Source organism: Bos javanicus, chromosome 17 (genome assembly GCF_032452875.1).
Source record: "Bos javanicus breed banteng chromosome 17, ARS-OSU_banteng_1.0, whole genome shotgun sequence".
Taxonomy (NCBI): Eukaryota; Metazoa; Chordata; class Mammalia; order Artiodactyla; family Bovidae; genus Bos; species Bos javanicus.
This window is the reverse complement of record NC_083884.1, coordinates 36,847,497-36,871,906: the sequence shown is the minus strand read 5'-3', so window position 1 is coordinate 36,871,906 and position 24,410 is coordinate 36,847,497. Positions and strand designations below refer to the sequence as shown.

The 24,410-nt window shown below is 37.0% G+C and overlaps 1 protein-coding gene across 1 annotated transcript in view; it reads right to left on the bottom strand.

Annotated features, from left to right (window-relative positions):
- The window catches only part of FSTL5 (follistatin like 5), a 928,941-nt gene that overhangs the window by 849,569 nt on the left and 54,962 nt on the right, over positions 1-24,410 (bottom strand). Inside the window, exon 2 of the mRNA XM_061384275.1 lies at positions 22,181-22,322. Coding sequence (XP_061240259.1) covers positions 22,181-22,306 — 126 coding nt within the window. The 5' untranslated portion in view covers positions 22,307-22,322. The remainder of the gene's footprint in view (positions 1-22,180; positions 22,323-24,410) is intronic.

Below are 24,410 nucleotides of genomic sequence, written 5' to 3'. Positions count from 1 at the left end.
ATTAGTCATTACCCTCTGTTCTTTCTCAGTATGTTAGACAGCTTCTGAGCTGGGAGGCTAATCTTTTGGCGTCATATCTTTTCCCTTTTCATATGGTTCAGGGTTCTCTTCTCAAGAATACTAGAGTAGGTTGCCATTTTCTCCTCCAGTGGACTACATTTTGTCAGAACCTTCACTATGATCTGTTGGTCTTGAGTGGCCCTGCATGGCATGGCTTATGGTTTCAATTAGTTACTCAAGCCCCTTCACCACAACAAGGATGTGACCCATGCTGCTACTGATGCTAAGTCACTTCAGTCGTGTCCGACTCTGTGTGACTCCATAGATGGCAGCCCACCAGGCCCCCGTCCCTGGGATTTTCCAGGCAAGAATACTGGAGTGAGTTGCCATTTCCTTCTCCAATGCATGAAAGTGAAAAGTGAAAGTGAAGTCGCTCAGTCGTGTCCGACCCTCAGCAACCCCATGGACTGCAGCCTTCCAGGCTCCTCCATCTATAGGATTCTCCAGGCAAGAGTACTGGAGTGGGGTGCCATTTCCTTCTCCGATTTGACCCATGAAAGGGTATTATTATATAATTCTAAATATAGATTCATAATATTTATGTACTTTGTATTATTATATAATTACAAATATATAGATATATATTAATACACACATATAAATATGTACATATATTTTCACATGCACTTTATTAAAATATAGCATTACTTTCATTGTATCTAATTTGTGTTAATAGTTCAGTTCAGTTCAGTCGCTCAGTAGTGTCTGACTCTTTGCGACCCCATGAACCACAGCACACCAGGCCTCCCTGTCCATCACCAACTCCCAGAGTCCCCTCAAACCCATGTCCATCGAGTCAATGATGCCATCCAACCTTCTCATCCTCTGCTGTCCCCTTCTCCTCCTGCCCTCAAACTTTCCCAGCATCAGGGTCTTTTCAAATGAGTCAGCTCTTCTTATCAGGTGGCCAAAGTATTGGAGTTTCAGCTTCAACATTAGTCCCTCCAATGAACACCCAGGACTGATCTCATCAGTCCACCTAGGATGGACTGGTTGGATCTCCTTGCAGTCCAAGGGACTCTCAAGAGTCTTCTCCAATGCCACAGTTCAAAAGCATCAATTCTTTGGCACTCAGCTTTCTTTATAGTCCAACTCTCACATCCATACATGACCACTGGAAAAACCATAGCCTTGACGAGACCGACCTTTGTTGGCAAAGTAATGTCTCTGTTTTTCAATATGCTGTCTAGGTTGGTCATAACTTTCCTTCCAAGGAGCAAGTGTCTTATACCATGGCTGCAATCACGATCTGGAGTGATTTTGGAGCCCAGAAAAATGAAGTCAGCCACTGTTTCCACTGTTTCCCATTTTTGCCATGAAGTGATGGGAACGGATGCCATGATCTTAGTTTTCTGAATGTTGAGCATTAAGCCAACATTTTCACTTTCCTCTTTCATTTTCATCAAGAGGCTCTTTAGTTCTTCCTCATTTTCTACCATAAAGGTGGTGTCATCTGCATATCTGAGGTTATTGATATTTCTCCCGGCAATCTTGATTCCAGCTTGTGCTTCCTCCAACCCAGAGTTTCTCATGCATGTAAGTTAAATAAGCAGAGTGAAAATACACAGCCTTGACACACTCCTTTTCCTATTTGGAACCAATCTGTTGTTCCATGACAGTTCTAAGTGTTGCTTCATGACTTGCATACAGGTTTATCAAGAGGCAGGTCAGGCAGTCTGGTATTCCCCTCTCTTCCAGAATTTTCAACAGTTTATTGTGATCCACACAGTCAAAGACTTTGGCATAGTCAATAAAGCAGAAATAGATGTTTTTCTGGAACTCTCTTGCTTTTTCCATGATCCAGCAGATGTTGGCAATTTGATCTCTGGTTCCTCTGCCTTTTCTAAACCAGCTTGAACATCTGGAAGTTCACGGTTCACGTATTGCTGAAGCCTGGCTTGGAGAATTTTGAGCATTACTTTACTAGCATGTGAGATGACTGCAATTGTGCGGTAGTTTAAGCATTCTTTGGCATTGACTTTCCTTGGGATTGGAATGAAAACTGACCTTTTCCAGTCCTGTGGCCACTGCTGAGTTTTCCAAATTTGCTGGCATACTGAGTGTCTCACACTTTCACAGCATCATCTTTCAGGATTTGGAATAGCTCAACTGGAATTCCATCACCTCCACTAGCTTTGTTCATAGTGATGCTTCCTAAGGCCCACTTGACTTCACATTCCAGGATGTCTGGCTCTAGGTGAGTGATTACACCATGGTGATTATCTGGGTCGTGAATATCTTTTTTGTACAGTTCTTCTGTGAATTCTTGCCACCTCTTCTTAATATCTTCGGCTTCTGTTAATAGTTACAACTTTTAATTCTTGTTTAGCTAAATATTTAAAGCTTCTCCCAAATGTAGTCCCTTTTTAATGTCTCCCATTTTTTTCAATGAAATCACACTAAAGAAGGGCTAATGGTAGCTTTACTGAGCTTGAAATTTTAAGATAATATAAATACTTCCATAATTTATAGCTTTTGAAATATTTATGAATGATATAATCAAATATTAAAAATATATATCACAAACAATAGGCAAAAATATTTGAACAAATTTTACAAAATAAATTTCTTGAATGACCCATACATAAAATGAAAAGATGCTCAATATCATCAAGAAAACTCAAATTATATATTATATATTAAATTCTATAATGAATAAGACTCCTGAGAATGGATTAAATTTAAGATACAGAAAACAGCAAATGTTGCCAAAATGTGAAGTAACTGAAAATTTTATCCATTAATTTTGAGTATGTAAAATTACACATCTACTTTAGAAAAAGTTTTAGTAGTTTCCTATTCAAAGAAATGTACCTACCTTACAAAACAGGAATTCATGGCTGGCTACTGACCAAAGGGAAATGAAAATTTACAGCCAAAAAGGATTTGTATAGGAATGTCCTAGGAAGCTTTATTTTTAAGAATTCCATCCAGGTTTCATCAATAGAAATGGATTTAAAACAAAACACTGTAGTATATTCATATTCTGGAAAACTATTCAACAATAAAATTAAATATTTTCTTGAGAGACACAATAACATAGATATGTCTCAATAACATTAATATCGTAAAAGAATTACATAAATCCACACATTTAGAGGATCTATTTAACATGAAATTTCAGAACAAGTAAAAGTATATTATCATGAAAAATATCAGGACATTGGTTGTATCAGAAGGAATGAGGGCAGAGACTGCCATAGGTAGAGGCATAAAGAAATTTTCTTGGGAAATGATGACATTTCAATCTAGCTCCACCTAGATCTTGATGGCTGTTTCACAAATGCACACATTGTCCAAACTCAGAAAATAAAGACATAAGATCTGGGTTTTCCATAATATGGAAAATGTATTTCAATTTAAAGAAAAATTCTAAATAAATATTTAGCAAATGATATATAAACTTCCCAGGTGGCCCAATGGTAAATTTGCCCAGAAATATTAAATACTTAGATATAAACCTCACACAATAATTATAAGATCTATATAAAGACAACTAGAAGACTCAGATGAACAAAATCAAAGAACTAAATAAGTGGAGAGATAGTCTATGTCAATGGATATAAAGGTTTGTTGTCACAATGCCAACTGTTCCCAATTTGATCCGTAGATCCAATGCAATCCCAGTTAAAATCTCAGAGTCAAAATCTCTTATTTTTTTAGATATTGACAACTGATTCTAAAGCTTATTTTCAGAGGCAAAAGACATATAAAATTCATACAATATTGAAAAAATAATAATATGGGCAGACTGACACTACTGGACTTAGGACTTACTATAAGTCTGTAGTAACCAATAATGTATTGGTGGAATAATACAAAAAGCTCAATGTGGAACAGAGAGTCCAGAGGAGACCGAGCATAATTTAATCAAGTGATCTTTGATAAGGGTAATGGGAACACAATGAAACAAAGCTATCCTTTTCAACAGATGGTGCTGGAACAACTGGACATCCCACAAATTACAAAAAAAAAAAAAAAGAAGATGGATCTAGACACAAACTTTAAGCCCCTGGCAAAATTAACCCAAAATGAATCACAGACTTAAATGTTAAAGGAACTACACATCTCCTGGAGGACAACAAAGGAGAAAATGTAAATGACCTTGAGTACTAAGAACAAAGCTAGTGGAGGTGATGGAATTCCAGTTGAGCTATTTCAAATCCTGAAAGATGATGCTGTGAAAGTGCTGTACTCAATATGCCAGCAAATTTGGAAAACTCAGCAGTGGCCACAGGACTGGAAAAGGTCAGTTTTCATTCCAATCCCAAAGAAAGGCAATGCCAAAGAATGCTTAAACTACCACACAATTGCAGTCATCTCACATGCTAGTAAAGTAATGCTCAAAATTCTCCAAGCCAGGCTTCAGCAATACGTGAACCATGAACTTTCAGTTGTTCAAGCTGGTTTCAGAAAAGGCAGAGGAACCAGAGATCAAATTGCCAGCATCCGCTGGATCATGGAAAAAGCAAAAGAGTTCCAGAAAAACATCTATTTCTGCTTTATTGACTATGCCAAACTCTTTGACTGTGTGGAACACAATAAACTGTTGAAAATTATGAAAGAGATAGGAATACCAGACCACCTGATCTGCCTCTTGAGAAATCTGTATGCAGGTCAGGAAGCAACAGTTGGAACTGGACATGGAACAACAGACTGGTTCCAAATAGGAAAAGGAGTACATCGAGGCTGTATATTGTCACCCTGCTTATTTAACTTATATGCAGAGTACATCATGAGAAATGCTGGACTGGAAGAAGCACAAGCTAGAATCAAGATTGCCAGGAGAAATATCAGTAACCTCAGATATGCAGATGACACTACCCTTATGGCAGAAAGTGAAGAGGAACTAAAACGCCTCTTGATGAAGTTGAAAAAGGAAAGTGAAAAAGCTGGCTTAAAACTCAACATTCAGAAAACGAAGATCATGGCATCTGGTCCCATCACGTCATGAGAAATAGATGGGGAAACAGTGGAAACAGTGTCAGACTTTGTTTTTCTGGGCTCCAAAATCACTGCAGATGGTGACTGCAGCCTTGGAAGGAAAGTTATGACCAACCTAGATAGCATATTCAAAAGCAGAGACACTACTTTGCCAACAAAGGTCTGTCTAGTCAAGGCTATGGTTTTTCCAGTGTTCATGTATGGATGTGAAAGTCGGACTGTGAAGAAGGCTGAGCGCTGAAGAATTGATGCTTTTGAACTGTGGTGCTGGAGAAGACTCTTGAGAGTCCCTAGGACTGCAAGGAGATCTAACCAGTCCATTCTGAAGGAGATCAGCTCTGGGATTTCTTTGGAAGGAATGACGCTAAAGCTGAAACTCCAGTACTTTGGGCACCTCATGCGAAGAGTTGACTCAGTGGAAAAGACTCTGATGCTGGGAGGGATTCGGGGCAGGAGGAGAAGGGGACGACAGAGGATGAGATGGCTGGATGGCATCACTGACTCCATGGACGTGAGTCTGAGTGAACTCCCCGGAGTTGGTGATGGACAGGGAGGCCTGGCGTGCTGCAATTCATGTGGTCGCAAAGAGTCGGACACGACTGAGCGACTGAACTGAACCCATGGAAATGAGTTTTAAAATAAAGGCTGCTACTGCTAAATCACTTCAGTAGTGTCCGACTCTGTGCGACCCCACAGACGGCAGCCCACCAGGCTCCCCCGTCCCTGGGATTCTCCAGGCAAGAATACTGGAATGGGTTACCATTTCCTTCTACAATGCATGAAAGTGAAAAATGAAAGTGAAGTCGCTCAGTCGTGTCCAACTCTTAGCGACTCCATGGACTACAGCCTACCAGGCTCCTCCGTCCATGGGATTTTCCAGGCAAGAGTACTGGAGTGGGGTGCCATTGCCTTCTCCGAAAATAAAGGCATGATGTGTGAAAAAATAATTGGTAGGCTGAACTTCGTTAAAATTAAAAATGCCTTCTCTGTGAAAGACAATGTCAAGAGTATAAGAAACCAAGCTAAAGTCAGGAAGAAAATATTTTCAAATAGCACAACTGACTCTTATTAAGAACATACAATGAACCAGAAAAATTCAATGATAAGAAAACTAATAACCCAATTTAATAAATGGGTAAAAAAACCTGAGTAGATACCTACACCAGAGAAAATATACAGATGGCAAATAAATATATAAGTATGTTAAAAGTCATACATGTCTTTAGTGAATGGCAACTTACAACCTCATTGAGATACAACTATATGTATATCAGAATGGTTAAAATTTTAAAAATTGACCACACCAAACAGTGACAGGAATATGGAATAGCTATCATTGCTGGTGAGACTTTAAAATGGTACAGCTATTTTGGAAGATAGTATAACACTTTCTTATAAAACTGATCATACTCTTCCACATAACTGAGTAGTTAAACTCCTTGGAATTTCCCCAAATGTGTTGAAAACTTAATTTCACACAAAAGTTTATTTTGGGTCTACCAATTCAGCTTCTCAGATGGCATTAGTGGTAAAGAACCCACCTTCCATTCAGGAGATGTAAGCGACACAGCTTCCACCCCTGGGTTGGGAAGATCCCCTGGAAAAGGGCACAGCAACCCACTCCACTGTTCTTGCCTGGAGAATCCCATGGATAGAAAGCCTGGTGGGCTACAGTCCATAGAGTCACAAAGAGTCAGAAATGACTGAAACAACATAGCACGCACACATGTGTTAAAGAAAAATGGAACTGTTACAGAAGACAGGAAATATGGGTTCTCAACTGAGCAGCACCTAGCTGTGTGAATCTTCAGCAAAGACCTTTGCCTCTCAGGCACTTGCTTTTCCCATCAGTATTATATGTGTGCAAAGATGGATTGAATATATTTTACTATCTTATAGACCTAAAACCACTTCCTCATATACTAGGGATCTGATGCCAGAAACAAGCAGTGAGTAATATTAGTTTAAAATAATCCTATTTGTTTCAATAGTGATCTATATATTGTAAGATTTTTATCTCTTAAACATATTGAATGTCAAGCTCATAAATAAGAATATTTCTTTTCATTTATAATACAGAGCTTTTCTAATTGAATTCTCAATAGAATTTTAATAATGAAAGATATACAAAACAATTTATGATTAATTTTCACATTGAAGAAGTGAATATAAATGCTAGCTTGTGGTTTATTAATATTAATTTATCTCATTTGCCTGTTCTTAACTCATAACCTTTTTTCCTACATGTACAAATTGAAAGCAACCACAATGAATCCTATTATAAACATTGATATCTGTATTCTTTTGCATAACAGGTAGTATAATGTACTTAATTAGTGGTAGATCTGGTTGTATGAATAGTTTGCTTTTCTTTAGTAAACTGATGTGAACTAGCATTATTCTCTCCACAGAAATGAGGAGAAAAATACAACTAGATCTAAAGGTAAGAAAGATTTGGAAGTCAATCCAAAGGAAATGAACAGTAATGAAAAAACCTGTTTAACTGCACCTAGGTCCCAATATGCTGGTGCTCCTTGATCAGTAAAAGGATCAATAACTGTTCAGGGAAACAAGGATAAGTCAAGTTTTTCAATTATCTATCTTTATATGTGTGTGTGTGTGTATGTGTCTGTGTGTGTTTGGTGTGTGCATGTGTATATGTTCAATTGTGTCTGACTCTTTGTGATCTCGTGGACTATAGCCTGGCAGGCTGTTGGTTGCTATTTTCTACTCCAGGGGATCTTCCCAGTCCAGGGATCTAACCCATGTCTCTTGCATCTCCTACATTGCAGGCAGATTCTTTACAACTATAAAGAATGGCAAATAGATGGAGATGGGGAAACAATGGAACCCATGAAACACTTTATTTTCTTGGACTTCAAAATCACTGCAGATGGTGACCACAGCCATGAAATTAAAAGATGCCTGCTCCTTGGAAGAAAAGCTATGAACAACCTAGACAGCATATTAAAAAGCAGAGACGTCACTTTGCCGACAAATGTCTGTCTAGTCAAAGCTATGGTTTTTCCAGTAGTCATGTATGTATGTGAGAGTTGGAACATAAAGAAAGCTGAGCGCCAAAGAAATGATGCTTTTGAACTATGGTGTTGGAGAAGACTCTTGAGAGTCCCTTGGACTGCAAGGTGATCAAACTAGTCATTCCTAAAGGAAATCAGTCCTTAATATTCATTGGAAGGGCTGATGCTGAAACTGAAACTACAATACTTTGGCCACCTGATGTGAAGAACTGACTCATTGGAAAATACCCTGATGCTGGAAAAGATTGAAGGCAGGAGAAGAAGGGTACGAGAGAGGATGAGATGGTTGGATGGAATCACTGACTCGATGAACATGAGTTTGAGCAAGCTGCAGGAGTTGGTGATGGATGGAGAAGCCTGGTATGCTTCAGTCCATTGGATCTCAAAGAGTCTGACATGACTGAGTGACTGAACTGAGCTGAACTGAACTCTTTACATCTGTGCCACCTGAGAAGCCTATATATCTATATATCTATCTACTACTGTGGGCAGGAATCCCTCAGAAGAGATGGAGTGGCCATGATGGTCAACAAAAGAGTCCGAAATGCAGTACTTAGATGTAATCTCAAAAACGACAGAATGATCTCTGTTCATTTCCAAGGCAAACCATTCAATATCACAGTAATCCAAGTCTATGCCCCAACCAGTAACGCTGAAGAAGCTGAAGTTGAACAGTTCTATGAAGACCTACAAGACCTTTTAGAACTAACACCCAAAAAAGATGTCTTTTTCATTATAGGGGACTGGAATGCAAAAGTAGGAAGTCAAGAAACACCTAGAATAACAGGCAAATTTGGCCTTGGAATATGGAATGAAGCAGGGCAAAGACTAATAGAGTTTTGCCAAGAAAATGCACTGGTCATAACAAACACCCTCTTCCAACAACACAAGAGAAGACTCTATACATGGACATCACCAGATGGTCAACACCAAAATCAGATTGATTATATTCTTTGCAGCTAAAGATGGAGAAGCTCTATACAGTCAGCAAAACCAATACCAGGGGCTGACTGTGGCTCAGACCATGAACTCCTTATTGCCAAATTCAGACTTAAATTGAAGAAAGTAGGGAAAACCACTAGACCATTCAGGTATGACCTAAATCAAATCCCTTAGGATTATACAGTGGAAGTGAGAAATAGATTTAAGGGCCTAGATCTGATAGATAGAGTACCTGATGAGCTATGGAATGAGGTTCGTGACATTGTACAGGAGACAGGCATCAAGACCATTCCCATAGAAAAGAAATGCAAAAAAGCAAAATAGCTGTCTGGGGAGGCCTTACAAATAGCTGTGAAAAGAAGGGAAGCGAAAAGCAAAGGGAAAAGGAAAGATATAAACATCTGAATGCAGAGTTCCAAAGAATAGCAAGAAGAGATAAGAAAGCCTTCTTCAGCGATCAATGCAAAGAAATAGAGGAAAACAACAGAATGGGAAAGACTAGGGATCTCTTCAAGAAAATCAGAGATACCAAAGGAATATTTCATGCAAAGATGAGCTCAATAAAGGACAGAAATGGTATGGACCTAACAGAAGCAGAAGATATTAAGAAGAGATGGCAAGAATACACAGAAGAACTGTACTAAAAAGATCTTCATGACCCAGATAATCACGATGGTGTGATCACTGACCTAGAGCCAGACATCCTGGAATGTGAAGTCAAGTGGGCCTTAGAAAGCATCACTATGAACAAAGCTAGTGGAAGTGATGGAATTCCAGTTGAGCTATTCCAAATCCTGAAAGATGATGCTGTGAAAGTGCTGCACTCAATATGCCAGCAAATTTGGAAAACTCAGCAGTGGCCACAGGACTGGAAAAGGTCAGTTTTCATTCCATTCCCAAAGAAAGTCAATGCCAAAGAATGCTCAAACTACCGCACAATTGCACTCATCTCACACGTTTAGTAAAGTAATGCTCAAAATTCTCCAAGCCAGGCTTCAGCAATATGTGAACCGTGAACTTCCTGATGTTCAAGCTGGTTTTAGAAAAGGCAGAGGAACCAGAGATCAAATTGCCAACATCTGCTGGATCATGGAAAAAGCAAGAGAGTTCCAGAAAAACATCTATTTCTGCTTTATTGACTATGCCAAAGCCTTTGACTGTGTGGATCACAATAAACTGTGGGAAATTCTAAAAGAGATGGGAATACCAGAACACCTGATCTGCCTCTTGAGAAACCTGTATGCAGGTCAGGGAGCAACAGTTAGAACCGAACATGGAACAACAGACTGGTTCCAAATAGGAAAAGGAGTACGTTAAGGCTGTATATTGTCACCCTGCTTATTTAGCTTCTATGCAGAGTACATCATGAGAAACTCTGGGCTGGAAGAAGCACAAGCTGGAATCAAGATTGCCGGGAGAAATATCAATAACCTCAGATATGCAGATGACACCACCCTTATGGCAGAAAGTGAAGAGGAACTAAAAAGCCTCTTGATGAAAGTGAAAGTGGAGAGTGAAAAAGTTGGCTTAAAGCTCAACATTCAGAAAACGAAGATCATGGCATCCGGTCCCACCACTTCATGGGAAATAGATGGGGAAACAGTGGAAACAGTGTCAGACTTTATTTTTCTGGGCTCCAAAATCACTACAGATCGTGACTGCAGCCATGAAATTAAAAGACGCTTACTCCTTGGAAGGAAAGTTATGACCAACCTAGATAGCATATTCAAAAGCAGAGACATTACTTTGCCAACAAAGGTTCGTCTAGTCAAGGCTGTGGTTTTTCCTGTGGTCATGTATGGATGTGAGAGTTGGACTGTGAAGAAGGCTGAGCGTCGAAGAATTGATGCTTTTGAACTGTGGTGTTGGAGAAGACTCTTGAGAGTCCCTTGGACTGCAAGGAGATCCAACCAATCCATTCTGAAGGAGATCAGCCCTGGGATTTCTTTGGAAGGAATGATGCTAAAGCTGAAACTCCAGTACTTTGGCCACCTCATGCGAAGAGTTGACTCATTGGAAAAACTCTGATGCTGGGAGGGATTGGGGGCAGGAGGAGAAGGGGACGACAGAGGATGAGATGGCTGGATGGCATCACTGACTCGATGGACGTGAGTCTGAGTGAACTCCGGGAGTTGGTGATGGACAGGGAGGCCTGGCGTGCTGCAATTCATGGGGTCGCAAAGAGTGGATCATGATTGAGTGACTGATCTGATCTGATTATCTATATCTAAATCTATATTATATGTGTTGGATAAGAGAAAGCACTGTAGCTCAGTTGACTTGAAATTTCATTCTAGGGTGGTAAAAAAAAAAATCTTAAGTGCTCAAGACTAGTGCCTAAATGGAGTTTTCTGGAATATGGACAAGCTTGGTTTTATATACTATATGAATTTGACTTTGACTAGTTTGTTACATATTGTGGAATATATGTAAGTAGAAGGCTAATGTTCCCCATTTTTAACATTTCAAAACTTAAAATCTTAAAATGAAAACAGCTCTATTTTTTCAAGCTTATAACAACTACTTTTAAAGCTTTACAAAAAGTATCTTAAGGTAGGGTCATCGAAGTGTTAAGGAACATACTTTATGCATCCTACACATCTGTAATGATAGTACTGCTTTGATAATTCCTTCTCAAAAATATCAAATGACTAGTAGGTTTTTATCTTGAGAATCTTAGAGATCAGATATATTTCTTTATTGACTTAATTTTGCCTAGCAAAATGATTCAGTCCACCTCATGCCAAATTTTCCCCAGATTAGCAAATATATTCCAGTTTAAATGAATAAACTTGCAAGCAATACATTCAAAGGTCAACAAAACATTTTTTTTCCTTAAAGTTCTAGAAAGGACAAAATTAACTAGCAAAAAGTGCAATGAAGTTGTAACTATGTACTTGATTTGTAAATCAGTTTTGAAACACACACATCAGTTTAGGCCTTAGATATACTTGATGGTGACTCCGGTTTCCTGACCCTGGTGGTACTACCAGTGTGTTTTGGGAGACAGTCCTCCAAGAACCCATAATAGTTTTGCAAATCTTATGGATTGAGACACTGACTGCCATTTGCCTTGTGATCTATTCAAGGATGTTTAAACAGCAAGAAGCTCTGTAACACAAAGATAATGTTTCCTTCAAGAGCAAACGGCAAGTGTATGGAAAGCCTTAGAAGACAGAGTTTGTATCTCCATTTGAGCAAAGGGAAGGACTATGGACTGTTTGGTATCCTAAAGATAACTTCTTCCTTTGGTGCAATTAATAGGAAGAATTATGGTCCATATGGTGTCCTTAACTCACAGATCTTCTACATCATATGGTGTGTGCTGGTATAAACTGGCTCTCTGGAAACCGAACTCCAGGCACTAGCTCAATTAAGGGTAGAATTTCATTTCTCAGGAAAAAAAAATTTAATGTTCTTCTTTTTCAAACATTACTTTTTGATGAAAAAAATCAGATTTGCATTTATCTAATAATTAGGAATATTGAGCATTTTTCATGAGCCTTTTGGCCATCTGTATATCTTCTTTGGAGAAACGTCTATTTAGATCTTCTGCCCATTTTTTATTTCATTTTTTATATTGATCTGTAAGAGCTATTTCTGTACTGTGGAGATTAATTACTTGTCAGCCACATTATTTGCAAATATTTTCTCCCATTCTGTAGGCTTTTTGTTTTATTTGTTTACTTTGCTATGCAAAAGCTTTTAAGTTTAATTAGGTCCAATTTGTTCATTTTTGTTTTTATTGCCATTACTCTCTGAGACAAATTCTTAAAAATATTGCTGTGATTAATGTCAAAGAGCATCCTATCTATGTTTCCTTGAGTTTTATAGTATCTGGTCTTACATCTAGGTCTTTAATACATTTATTGTTTTGTGTATGGTATTAGAGATGTTCTAACTACATCCTTTTACATAGAGCTGCCAAGTTTTCTCAGCACCACTTGTTGCAGGGACTGTCTTTTGTCTGTTGTATATTCTTGCCTCCTTTGTGTAGATTAATTGACCATAGGTGTGTGGGTTTTTCTCTCAGCATTATGTCCTGCTACACTGATGTATATTTCTGCTTTTGTGCCAGTGCCATGCTGTTATGATTACTATGGCTTTGCAGTATAGCTTAAAGTCAGGGAGCATGACAACTCCAACTCTGCTCTATTTCTCTCAAGATTACTTTGGCTATTCCAGGTCTTTGTGTTTCTATACAAATGTAAAATATCATGTAAGAAACGAGTTGCCAGTCCAGGTTCGATGCAGGATACTGGATGCTTGGGGCTAGTGCACTGGGATGACCCAGAGGGATGGTATGGGGAGGGAGGAGGGAGGAGGGTTCAGGATGGGGAACACATGTATACCTGTGGCAGATTCATTTTGATATTTGGCAAAACTAATACAATTATGTAAAGTTTAAAAATAAAATAAAATTAAAAAATTTTTTTTTGCTCAAACTCTGAGAAAAGACAAGAAATGCAGATCAAAACTATAATCAGGTATCACTTCACATTGGTCAGAATGGCCATCATCAAAATTCTACAAATAATAAGCAATAGAGAGGTTGCAGAGAAAATAGGAACACCCCTACACTGTTGGTGGGAATGTAAATTAGTACAGCCACTATGGAGAACTGCATGGAAGTTCCTTAATAAAACTAATAAAATCATATGATCCTGCAATCCCACTCCTGGGCATGTATCTAGAGAGAATCATAATTTGAAAAGATGCATACACCCCAATGTTCAAGTAGCTCTATTTACATAACCAAGACATGGAAGTAACTTAAATGTATAATGACACATGAATGGATACATAAGATGTGGTGCATATACACAATGGAACATTACTCAGCCAAAAAAAAGAATGAAATAATGTCATTTGCAGTAACATGGATGGACCTAGAGATTATCATAATAAGTGAAGTAAGCCAGACAAAGAGGAATAAATATCATATGATATTGCTTATATGTGGAATATAGAAAACAAATGATACAAATAAACTTACATGCAAAAATTAAATAGACACACATACACAGAAAACAAACTTATGGGGTTACCAATGGGGAAAGGAGAGGACAGATAATTGAGAAGTTTGAAATTAACATAGATGCACTAATATATATATATATATATATATATAATATATAAACAAGGGCCTACTATATAGCACAGGGAGCTATACTCAATATTTCACAATAACTTATAAGATAAAATAATATTAAAAAATGTATCTATATGTGTGAATAACTGAATCATTTTGCTGTGCATCTGAAACTAACACAAATTTTCAAATCAATTATACTTCAATGAATTAAAAATGTATTACTAATACATTTTAATACATTTGAAATGTGTTAACATTATTCAATCATTAAGATATATATGTAATAAATATATTGATATATTAATTAATATATTCCTTAACATTTACTTAATTAATGACCATAATGTCTTCACTTCCTTCTTCATGACTATTTTTCCTATTAGATAATGGTCCAGATTGTTCTTTGACCTTTGAAAAATACATTAACATTTTAAAGGGTCTTCCCTTGAACATGCTGGAAGCAGTCAGATATTTCAGATGGAATGGCACAGTTTTTCATCAGCCAGGAAATAATGCTTCTGGGTTTGCCTGAAGGTTTCTATTCTCTCAGCAGTCATGGTTTTGATGTGCTATTTAATTTTTTTCTCCTTCCCTAGAGTTCTCTCTTGCCACTCTTCACGAACCCACATCTATCAGTCTTTTAATACTAAAAGTAAAACATAACCTCCTGTAAATGACTTCTTTGAATTATATCGTACTGCTATGTATAGCAATACTTTCTGGACTTATTAAATTATACAAACACTTTCCCCCATTTGCACTAGTAACTAGTTTTATAGACAAATATTTTGATTTTGTAAGTAAAGGAATCATGATGCAATTTTGATTTGCTCTGTACTATAAATCTGGACATCTCATTCTCTGGCCACAAAAATTATAAGCATTTTAAGATTTTTCAGTGGTCCCACTAGGTATACTCAAAGGGCACTTCTTACTGTCCTCACAATCTTCCCTCAAGCCTGGCTTTGATAATCAGTATCAGCAAACAGTGTAGCAGTGTGATCAGTGCTGTAAGTAAGAAAAGGGAAGGAAGATAACATACTGAATCTGAAGAATGTTACAGTGAACTGATAGGGTATATGACGATATGCTGAAATAATAGTACGTGCATATTAGAGGATTGTGACTACAACAGGGCAGGCCTCCCAGGTGGCACAGTGGGAAAGAATCCACCTACCAATGCAGGAGATGCAAGACTCAAGGGTTCAATCCCTGGGTCAGAAAGATCCTCCGGAGTTGGAACTGGCAACCCAGTCCAGGATTCGTGCCTGGAAAATTAGATGGACAGAGCAGCCAGACAGGCTACAGTCCATGGGGTCAAAAAGAGTCAACACAGCTGAGTGATTGAGCATGCATGCACAACTACAACAGAAGGTTTCATTGTGATAGGAAATCATCAGTTCAGTTCAGTTCAGTTACTCAGTCATGTCCAACTCTGTGAACCCATGGACTGAAGCACATCAGGCCTCCCTGTCCATCACTAACTCCTGGAGTTTATTCAAACTCATGTCCATTGAGTCGGTGATGCCATCCAAGCACATCATCCTCCATCATCCCCTTCTCCTCTCTCCCTCAGTATCTTTCCCATCATCAAGGTCTTTTCAAATGAGTCAGTTCTTCGCAGCAGGTGGCCAAAGTATTGGAGTTTCAGCTTCAGCATCAGTCTTTCCAATGAATATTCAGGATGATTTCCTTTAGGATGGACTGGTTGTATTTCTGTGCAGTCCAAAGGACTCTCAAGAGTCTTCTCTGACACCACAGTTCAAAAGCATCAGTTCTTCAGTGCTCAGCTTTCTTTATAGTCCAACTCTCACATCCATGCATGACTAATGGAAAAACCATAGCTTTGACTACACGGAACTTTGTTGGCAAAGTTATGTCTCTGCTTTTTAATATGTTGTCTAGGTTGATCATAGCTTTTCTTCCAAGGAGCCAGTGTCTTTTAATAGGAAATTATGAGCCAGAAGAATACAGAAAGAAGAAAGAAATATTGAATGAAAGAGACAAAAAGCCTTGGAATAGAAATGAAAAAAGAAACCAAGGTAGTAGAGGAAAAAGTGTACAGGATTTTTTGTTAGATGATAAGAGTTTACGTTCTAGTTCTCTAGGACAGAGAGAATTATCATTATAATTCCAAAATATCAGACATCTCCCAAATCTCAGTGGTTTAAAACAGAAGACCTTCCCCTCTGTTCTCATTTCAAGATAATCACTAATTGCCAGGGAGTTTTAGTCATCCTAGTTGATTTAGACACTTGGCATGATTAAGCAGGCACTCCCTTGAACAGATGCTGTTTGACATGCTAGGAGAAAAAAGATAATTCAGGGAGGTTTTACAATTGGGATCAAATGTTCAGCCCAGAGGCATTCCATGGTACTTCTTAACAACTTACTAGCCAGAACTAGACACATAGTCACTTTAGGAACAAAGGGACTAATGTGATCAGAATGCAGGGAGAATAGGAAATACATGGCACACAGGATAAATTAACACAAAAGTACTCATGTAGAGTGGTTATTAAAATATACAGGCTTTATATTAAATCCTAATCCTGCTTCCCAACATTTTAAGTGTGTTGTATTAAACAACTACCAAACATTTGTGAAGCCTAGTTTTCTCTTCTATCAAACAGTAATAAAACCACTTACAACATGGGAATCTTCATATAATTAAACCAATGTACAGAATAAAGCTAACAGAGTACCTAGTATACAGTAAATGCCCTGTGATACTAAGTTCCGTGTGACCTGCTCTGAGTACATAAATTCTGGAGATGGCTCAAAGTATGGAAAACTTCAGGGAATTTTCTCACAAATGCTCATAGTAACCAATAGCTACTGTGTGTGACCTATGTGAGTATATGCACAATCGTGTCTGATTCTGAGACCCCCATGGACTGTGTAGCCCACCAGGCTCCTATATCTATGTGATTTTTCTAGGCAAGAAAAATGGAGTGGGTTACCATTTCCTGGGTGAAGCACAAACTGGAATGAGGATTGCCGGAAGAAATATCAATAACCTCAGACATGTAGATGACACCACGCTTATGGCAGAAAGCGAAGAACTAAAGAACCTCTTGATGAAAGTGAAAGAGGAGAGCAAAAAAGCTGCCTTAAAACTCAACATTCAGAAAACTAAGATCTTGGCATCCAGTCCCATCACTTCATGACAAATAGATGGGGAAACAGTGGTAACAGTGACAGACTCTATTTTTTTGAGCTCCAAAATCGCTGCAGATGGTGACTGCAGTCATGAAATTAAAAAGCACTTGCTCCTTGGAAGAAAAGTTATGACCAACCTAGACAGCATATTAAAAAGCAGAGACATTACTTTGCCAACAAAACTCCATCTAGTCAAAGTTATAATTTTTCCAGTAGCCATGTATGGATGCAAGAGTTTTACTATAAAGAAAACTGAGCACCGGAGAATGGATGCCTTTGAACTGTGGAGTTGGAGAAGATTCTTAGAGTCCCTTGGACTGAAAGGAGATCCAACCAATCCATCATAAAAGAAATTAGTCCTGAATATTCATTGGAAGGAATAATGCTGATGCTGAAACTCCAATACTTTGGTCACCTGATGTGAAGAACTGACTCATTTGAAAAGACCCTGATGCTGGGAAAGATATTGAGGATGAGAGGAGAAGGGGACAACGGAGGATGAGATGTTTGGATGGCATCACCAACTCAATGGATGTGAGTTTGAGTAAGCTCCGGGAGTCGGTAATGGACAGGGAAGACTGGGTTTGTAAAGAGTTGGACACGAATGAGTGACTGAACTGAACCTTTTCCTGCTTTAGAGATCTTTCCAAGCCTGTGCATTGGTATGTGAATTCTTTATTGCTGAGCCACCTGGGAGCCCCCTGTAGTAACTACTATGCTCAAAACCAGTGACAGACTAGCAGTTAGGGTGGTGACTATTGCTTCCGAGTGAGTCTTCATTGGGAGATTTACCTAAACTAAAGCTACAGCAACATTTGTATTGCTAAGTCACTTCAGTCTTATCCAACTTTATGCTATCCTATTAGGAGAAGACATTCATTTCAGTGTAGCCAAGAAAACATACATGGAAACACTGTGATTGCGCTTTATGGAAGGGGAGAAGGAACAACACGAAAGGACATTAGATGTTTCTCCTTGAAGCCAGTGTCACTTTGCTTTACTAGCATTACCATCTTTATTCTTTCTGATCCTTCTTCCCCATCTGTGTTTTACCTATGCTTTTATGGGCTTCTTACTAATCTCATTTTTCTGTCTGATCCTCTCTCTTTCCCTTGAGAAAGTTACTTTTCCTCTCAGGTTTTAATAATGTCATTTGGATAAGCAGTAAAAATATTCCCTGTATCCAAGGGTTATTGTGGAATTAAATTGCAACAATTAATGTATATGAAAGTATGTAGCACAATATAGATATACAATATTTACTTCAAAATAATATTAAAAGAAAGGTACTATTTGGATTTGCATTGTGTAATTGTGTTTTACAATTTTGTATTGCTAATGAATTCCATATCCTCAAGCTCAATAAATGCTTGTTGGGTAAGCACATTGGATGAAACAGCATCAGCCCCCTTAGATACATATTATGGACTATAATTAAAATTTCTATAGTAACATGATGGATTTATGTTACTCATTTTTATCTTGAGACACAGAATATATACTTGCAATCACATGTGTGTATACAGAGTTATAAATGATACAACTATGTACATATATGTTATACTTATACTACACTAAGCTATGTATGGTCTTCCCTAGTGGCTCAGATAGTTAAGAATCTGCCTGAAACGCAGGAGACCCGGGTTGATCCATTGGTTGGGAAGATCCCCTGGAGAAAGAAATGTTAATCCACTCCAATTTTCTTGCCTGGAGAATTTCATGGACAGAGGAACCTAGCGGGCTACAGTCCGAGGGGTCACAAAGAGTCAGACAGGACTCAGTGACTAACATTTTCACTTTAACTTTCACTGTGTAATCTGACAAGTAAATCGCACATTTCAGTTTTTGCTCCCAAAAGGGGATTCATTATACAATTGACACACAAATATTTGAGAAAATTCTGTTCTCTACATACATTTGTTCAGACTCAAAGAACTGACACCTCTCTGGGGAAAATGTGGAAAGTAGCTAATCAAAACTCAAAATCTAGTGTATTTATTATATATTTTAGTGTTTTGTAGTTAGCAACTAATATTTATGCTAGTGAGACCTATCCAAATAGAAAATCTCCTTATGCATTCTCTAAGTCTTACAGATTTATAGATGTTTATAGTCTATTTTATTTAAATAAAACTATGCAGTTAAAAATAACAAATGTGAGGAAATAAATTTATACAATGCTATTAAATAATATATTTTAAAAATTTGTATTAAGTATAGCCTAGTTGATTTTACTCTAGCAAAAATGATAGAAAAGGAAATTATTTTTAATGTAGTATTAATTATAATATAATTATACACATATATATTATCTTGATTTAAGCCTTATTCTAGTCAGTGATGGAATCGTTCACTATAAATATATTTGTTTCTTTTTACCGTCCTGTGTGCTGTGCTATAGCAAGATGAATAGTGTGTGTGTTTACTCACTATGTTGTGTCCGACTCTTTTGGGACCCCATGGACTGTAGCCCGCCAGGCTCCTCTGTCCATGAGATACTGAAGTGGGTTGCCATTTCCTTCTCCAGGGGATTTACCAGACCCAGGGATCAAACTCCCATCTACAAGGCAGGCGGATTCTTTACCTCTGAGTCACCAGGGAAGCCAAAGATGAATAGTAGCTTACATCATAATGGAAAAAAAAAAAATCCAGCAAACTAATAAATAAGTGAAATACACATTTTGACAAATAATGGTATTCTAGAGTGAACATTAACAGGGGACCAAGGGAATGTCTATGTTTGTTCTATTTTCAGTTATGGTTTGGGAAAACCTCTCCAATAAAGCAGCATGTGAGCCTAATTGGAGTGGAAAGAAGTGAGAGAAAGACAATCAGGTATTCTTTGGATTCAAATAGTGACTAATTCAAAAATAAATAAATGCTATAATGAGATTAGTCTTCAAGGTCTTGGAGAAGGAAAAGTACATCCCAGTGGTTGGACTGGGGTTGATAATGAGGGGAAAGTATCTGCCGGGGTTTTGCAGGAACTTACAGAACTCAGGGAGCTTCTTAATTCCTACCAGATACACACTTTCACACAGAGTCACAGAATTATTTTTATAGCTTAATGTCACCTCTGTCTCAAGTCATTTGAAATTTAAGTATTGTCATAACGTTCTCTGCCTCTCTGCTCCTAAGTACCAGCAGTCATGTACTATTTCTAACTATGTAGAGGTAAGGATTCACAGAGAAGGAAAAGATTGGGAGGTGACTTTGATCATTTTGGGTGAGTATTAGTGTTTCCAAAACTGGCTTAACTCATTGTGTTGTTTCATTTCTTTAAAGATTTCTTAAATTATACAGCAATGCATGGTAAGTGATTTATCTGAAATGTCCAAATTTAATTCAAAATTATTTATAAATTATACACAACAATCTGTGATGTTACATTTAACAGAGGAACAATCAAAACTTTTAGTCAGGCATCTACCTGCTATTTTTCTGCCATCTATTCAATTACATAGTATCCACTAGGCACTAGGAATAAAAAGATTAGAAAGGCACAGTTCTAGACCTCAAGACACATAACATAGGGCAGTCACACAGTATGGAATAAATATTCACTGGGTCTGTAATAGTATGAGTCAGAATGTTGAATTAATAATGTGTTTTGAGAGCATTCATAAAGGAATTCTTATATCTAAGTTTGGAGCTGGGACAAAACTTATTGTTAGTCCATGAAGTAGGGGAAATGAATGATAATAGAAAAATAGTGGGACAAGGCCAATTCCCTAGTTGTACTTTTCTAGAATGAACATTTTAATAGCTTATTTACTTTCACATGCAACTGAACTTCTGTAACATTTTTTTACTTTGAAGTATAGTTTATATTCTACTTATTTTCTCTTTTATACCTGTCATATCTATTCTGCATGCTATACCTTAGCTTGTTGAAACATTTAATAAAGATATGTGTTCCAAAAATTCCTTAACATTCTAAGAATTTTTTTTATTTCTTATCTATAGAATGAAAATAGATACACTTTCATAAGTTTGGTTTGAGGATTAAATACAACAATAAATTTAACAGCTTAGCCTAATGTCTGGCACATAAAAATCCCAGAAAAGGTTAGTGATTTTGTCAATGAAAGAATTTCAGCAAAAATATATGCAATGTAAGAGTTACTATCATGTAGTGACTATAAAAGAGAAAATCAAAATAGTTATGTTTGTTTATTTCAAGTGATTTTTAAAAGACAAGTAGCATAAGAAATCTTAAAATGTATATGTTCTTTTCAATTTCAGCATTTTTGTCTTTTTTCCACTCTCTAGGAACATCAAAATGTATTAAAACTTGTATTTGATTGAATAAAATATTGTTTAAATATTTTACTTGCAGTATCATGATGTGTTATTAAAAGCACTAGCTTAATTTATTGTAAGTATATAATCTATTGAATTTATAAAAATCCTAATGTCAACTTATTTAATTCTTGAAAATATTTAACATCAATAAATGAAGTATTTCCTATTAGACAACCTGAAATTATTATGATTTTTGTGAAATTAAAATGTCTAATGATTTTTAAAAGAACAAAAACTTTGCCAAACTATATGTCTCTAGATGGTATAGGTATCTTTTTTTGTTTATCTTAATGGCAAATTCAAGAACATAACACTTTTGGTTTAGTTTGAAGTTATAAACTTAAAATTAATATGGAAATAACAGAAATTATCTGGATGATTAGGTCTTAACATACTTACTTTTATAAGCTTATCCTATTTCTTCATGTGAAATTTTAATAACACATTTTTTTAAATAGTCCATCTCTATACTTTGTCAAAAGCAATCCCCCAAATTGTGTTTCTAAAAGGCTTTTTTATATAAATATAAATTATACTCTGAAAGTATATTCTGCAATAAGAGCTCTTAGGTGAGTAGTAAACCAGAGAACCAACAGTTTAGTTCATTATGAGCAAGTCCAGAATGGTAAGGTACCTTGTGTCGCAATCTTATTAGAGGTTGGTAGGATTTAAGGCCATATCCTGCTTCTTTGGTTGGCCGTCCTTCAGACTCCAGAAAAATGAATCCAAGAATCAAAACAGCTGACCAGCACTTAAGCATCCTTATTGCTTTTCACCTGTGAAAATTAACATTGCAAATAATCAGAAAACACATTCTAAATTGAAGAAATATATCAAAAATATTCAATAACAAATATAATTCTCCATGGAATTAATCAAAACTCAGCAGCAGTTGCCAACTGAATCCATAATAGGTAAGCATCTTCAAATAAAGATTATAATTCTTCTTGATATAAGAAATACTGTTTTTTTTTTCACACATACAGCTTTATATAACACTGAATTAGTAGAAATTTAGGGGCCAATAAAAATATTGAGGTAAAATAAACACAAGCTGAAAGAAATTTTTTTCAAAAGAGAGAAAACATTAAACCATATTAATTTTCTAATCATCCATACAAGATACATTTATCAACACATGTATAAATCTCAAAGTTCTCTTTGAGTATGTCTGATGAAAAATGTTTAATAAAACTATAGCTATTATAATTTACTGGTAAATATCAGTGAAATGTTGATGAGATAGTCTTCTGTAGCAGCAATCCCCAACCTTTTTGGCATCAGGGACCAGTTTCCTGGAATAGAATTTCCATGGGGGTGGGGTGGGGTCATTCAGGCAATATACAAGCAATGGGGAGTGATGGAGAGCAGCTCTGCTTGCTCACCAACTGCTTACCTCCTGCCATGTGGTCCAGTTCCTAAGAAGCTGTGCCCTGGTGCCAGTCTATGGCCTAGGGCTTGGGGATCCCTGTACTATGATAAATTCTTAATAAACTAAGGTACAACAGAAATTATGCCATTGGATTATATTGACTTATATTTTTTCAGTAGCACCCAAAAGGACATTTCCTAGAAAGCTGCTTTTTCTTAAGTTCTTTAAACTAAAAGTCATATGATTCTTTCCACAACTCTGTGTTTTTGAATATACCAGAGAAATTGCAAAAATGCATAAATTTATAACCATATAAATTCCCTAAAACCTCTTCCAAACAAACAAATCTATATGTTGAACTCAACTGTATTCCTCTTTACCACTTTGAGAACACTTCTTAACCCTTATTGTGACCATAGTGAAGTAAGTCGCTCAGTCGTGTCCGACTCTTGCGACCCCATGGACTGTAGCCTGCCAGGCTCCTCTGTCCATGAGATTCTCCAGGCAAGAATACTGGAGTGGGTTGACATTTCCTTCTCCAGGGGATCTTCCTGTTCCAGGAATTGCACTTGGGTCTCCTGCGTTGCAGGCAGATTCTTTACCGACTGAGCTATACTCCCAACTCATTGTGACCTTAAGAGGAGCTTTTTCTCCTCCTGTCTAATCCAATCTGGCCACCTGAGTTCTTGAGAAACTTAGTCAATTTATTAACTCTGTTATTAAGTGTATTCAAACTCTATCTCTCAATGATTTTCTTCCATCTTTCAACATGCTCAAATCATGAATTTTTAAGATAATTTCTCTCATCTATTTTCTGAATTTTTAGAAAGAACTATGTATCTCAATCTATCCATTTTCTGACCAATCATGATTCTGTTTGAAATGGTCACTTTGATGTGTACAATATCCGTCTCTTCCATTTCTGTAGAATTTGTAAAAACACCTTCTCAGTCCTTTTACAAGTTCATCCTATACCTTTATCTTGCCGTTAAACATTATTTAATCCCATTAGCCATGTATCCTACTCTATTCACTCAGCCAAACATTCAAATAGTCTATGGTTGTGTTAATATGCAATCCTTCTCATTCAATCTTCAGGTTTTTATGATTAACCTCCGTAACAGCTTCTGCTTACATGTTTCAAAAGCAACTCCTCATAGTATACATATGATAACATAAAGTCATGCTTTTAGAGACTTTTTCATTCATCCTTTTATTCAAGTCAGAAACAAAAGAGACATTTTTGATATCTTTGTCTCCCTTATTCTTCATATTAAACTCATCTCTATGTCCCATTAATTCTAGCTTCATGTATACCTTTCAAACATCAGTTTCTTTCCAAATCTATTGTAACAACCCTGACACAACCACTTTCCCCTTCAAATGCCCCAACCCTTTCCTTTCTTACCTTTTACACTAATGCACTTTAAATCTCTTCTCCACACAACAACCTGAGCAATTATGGTCAATCCAAGCATCATGATGTTAGTGC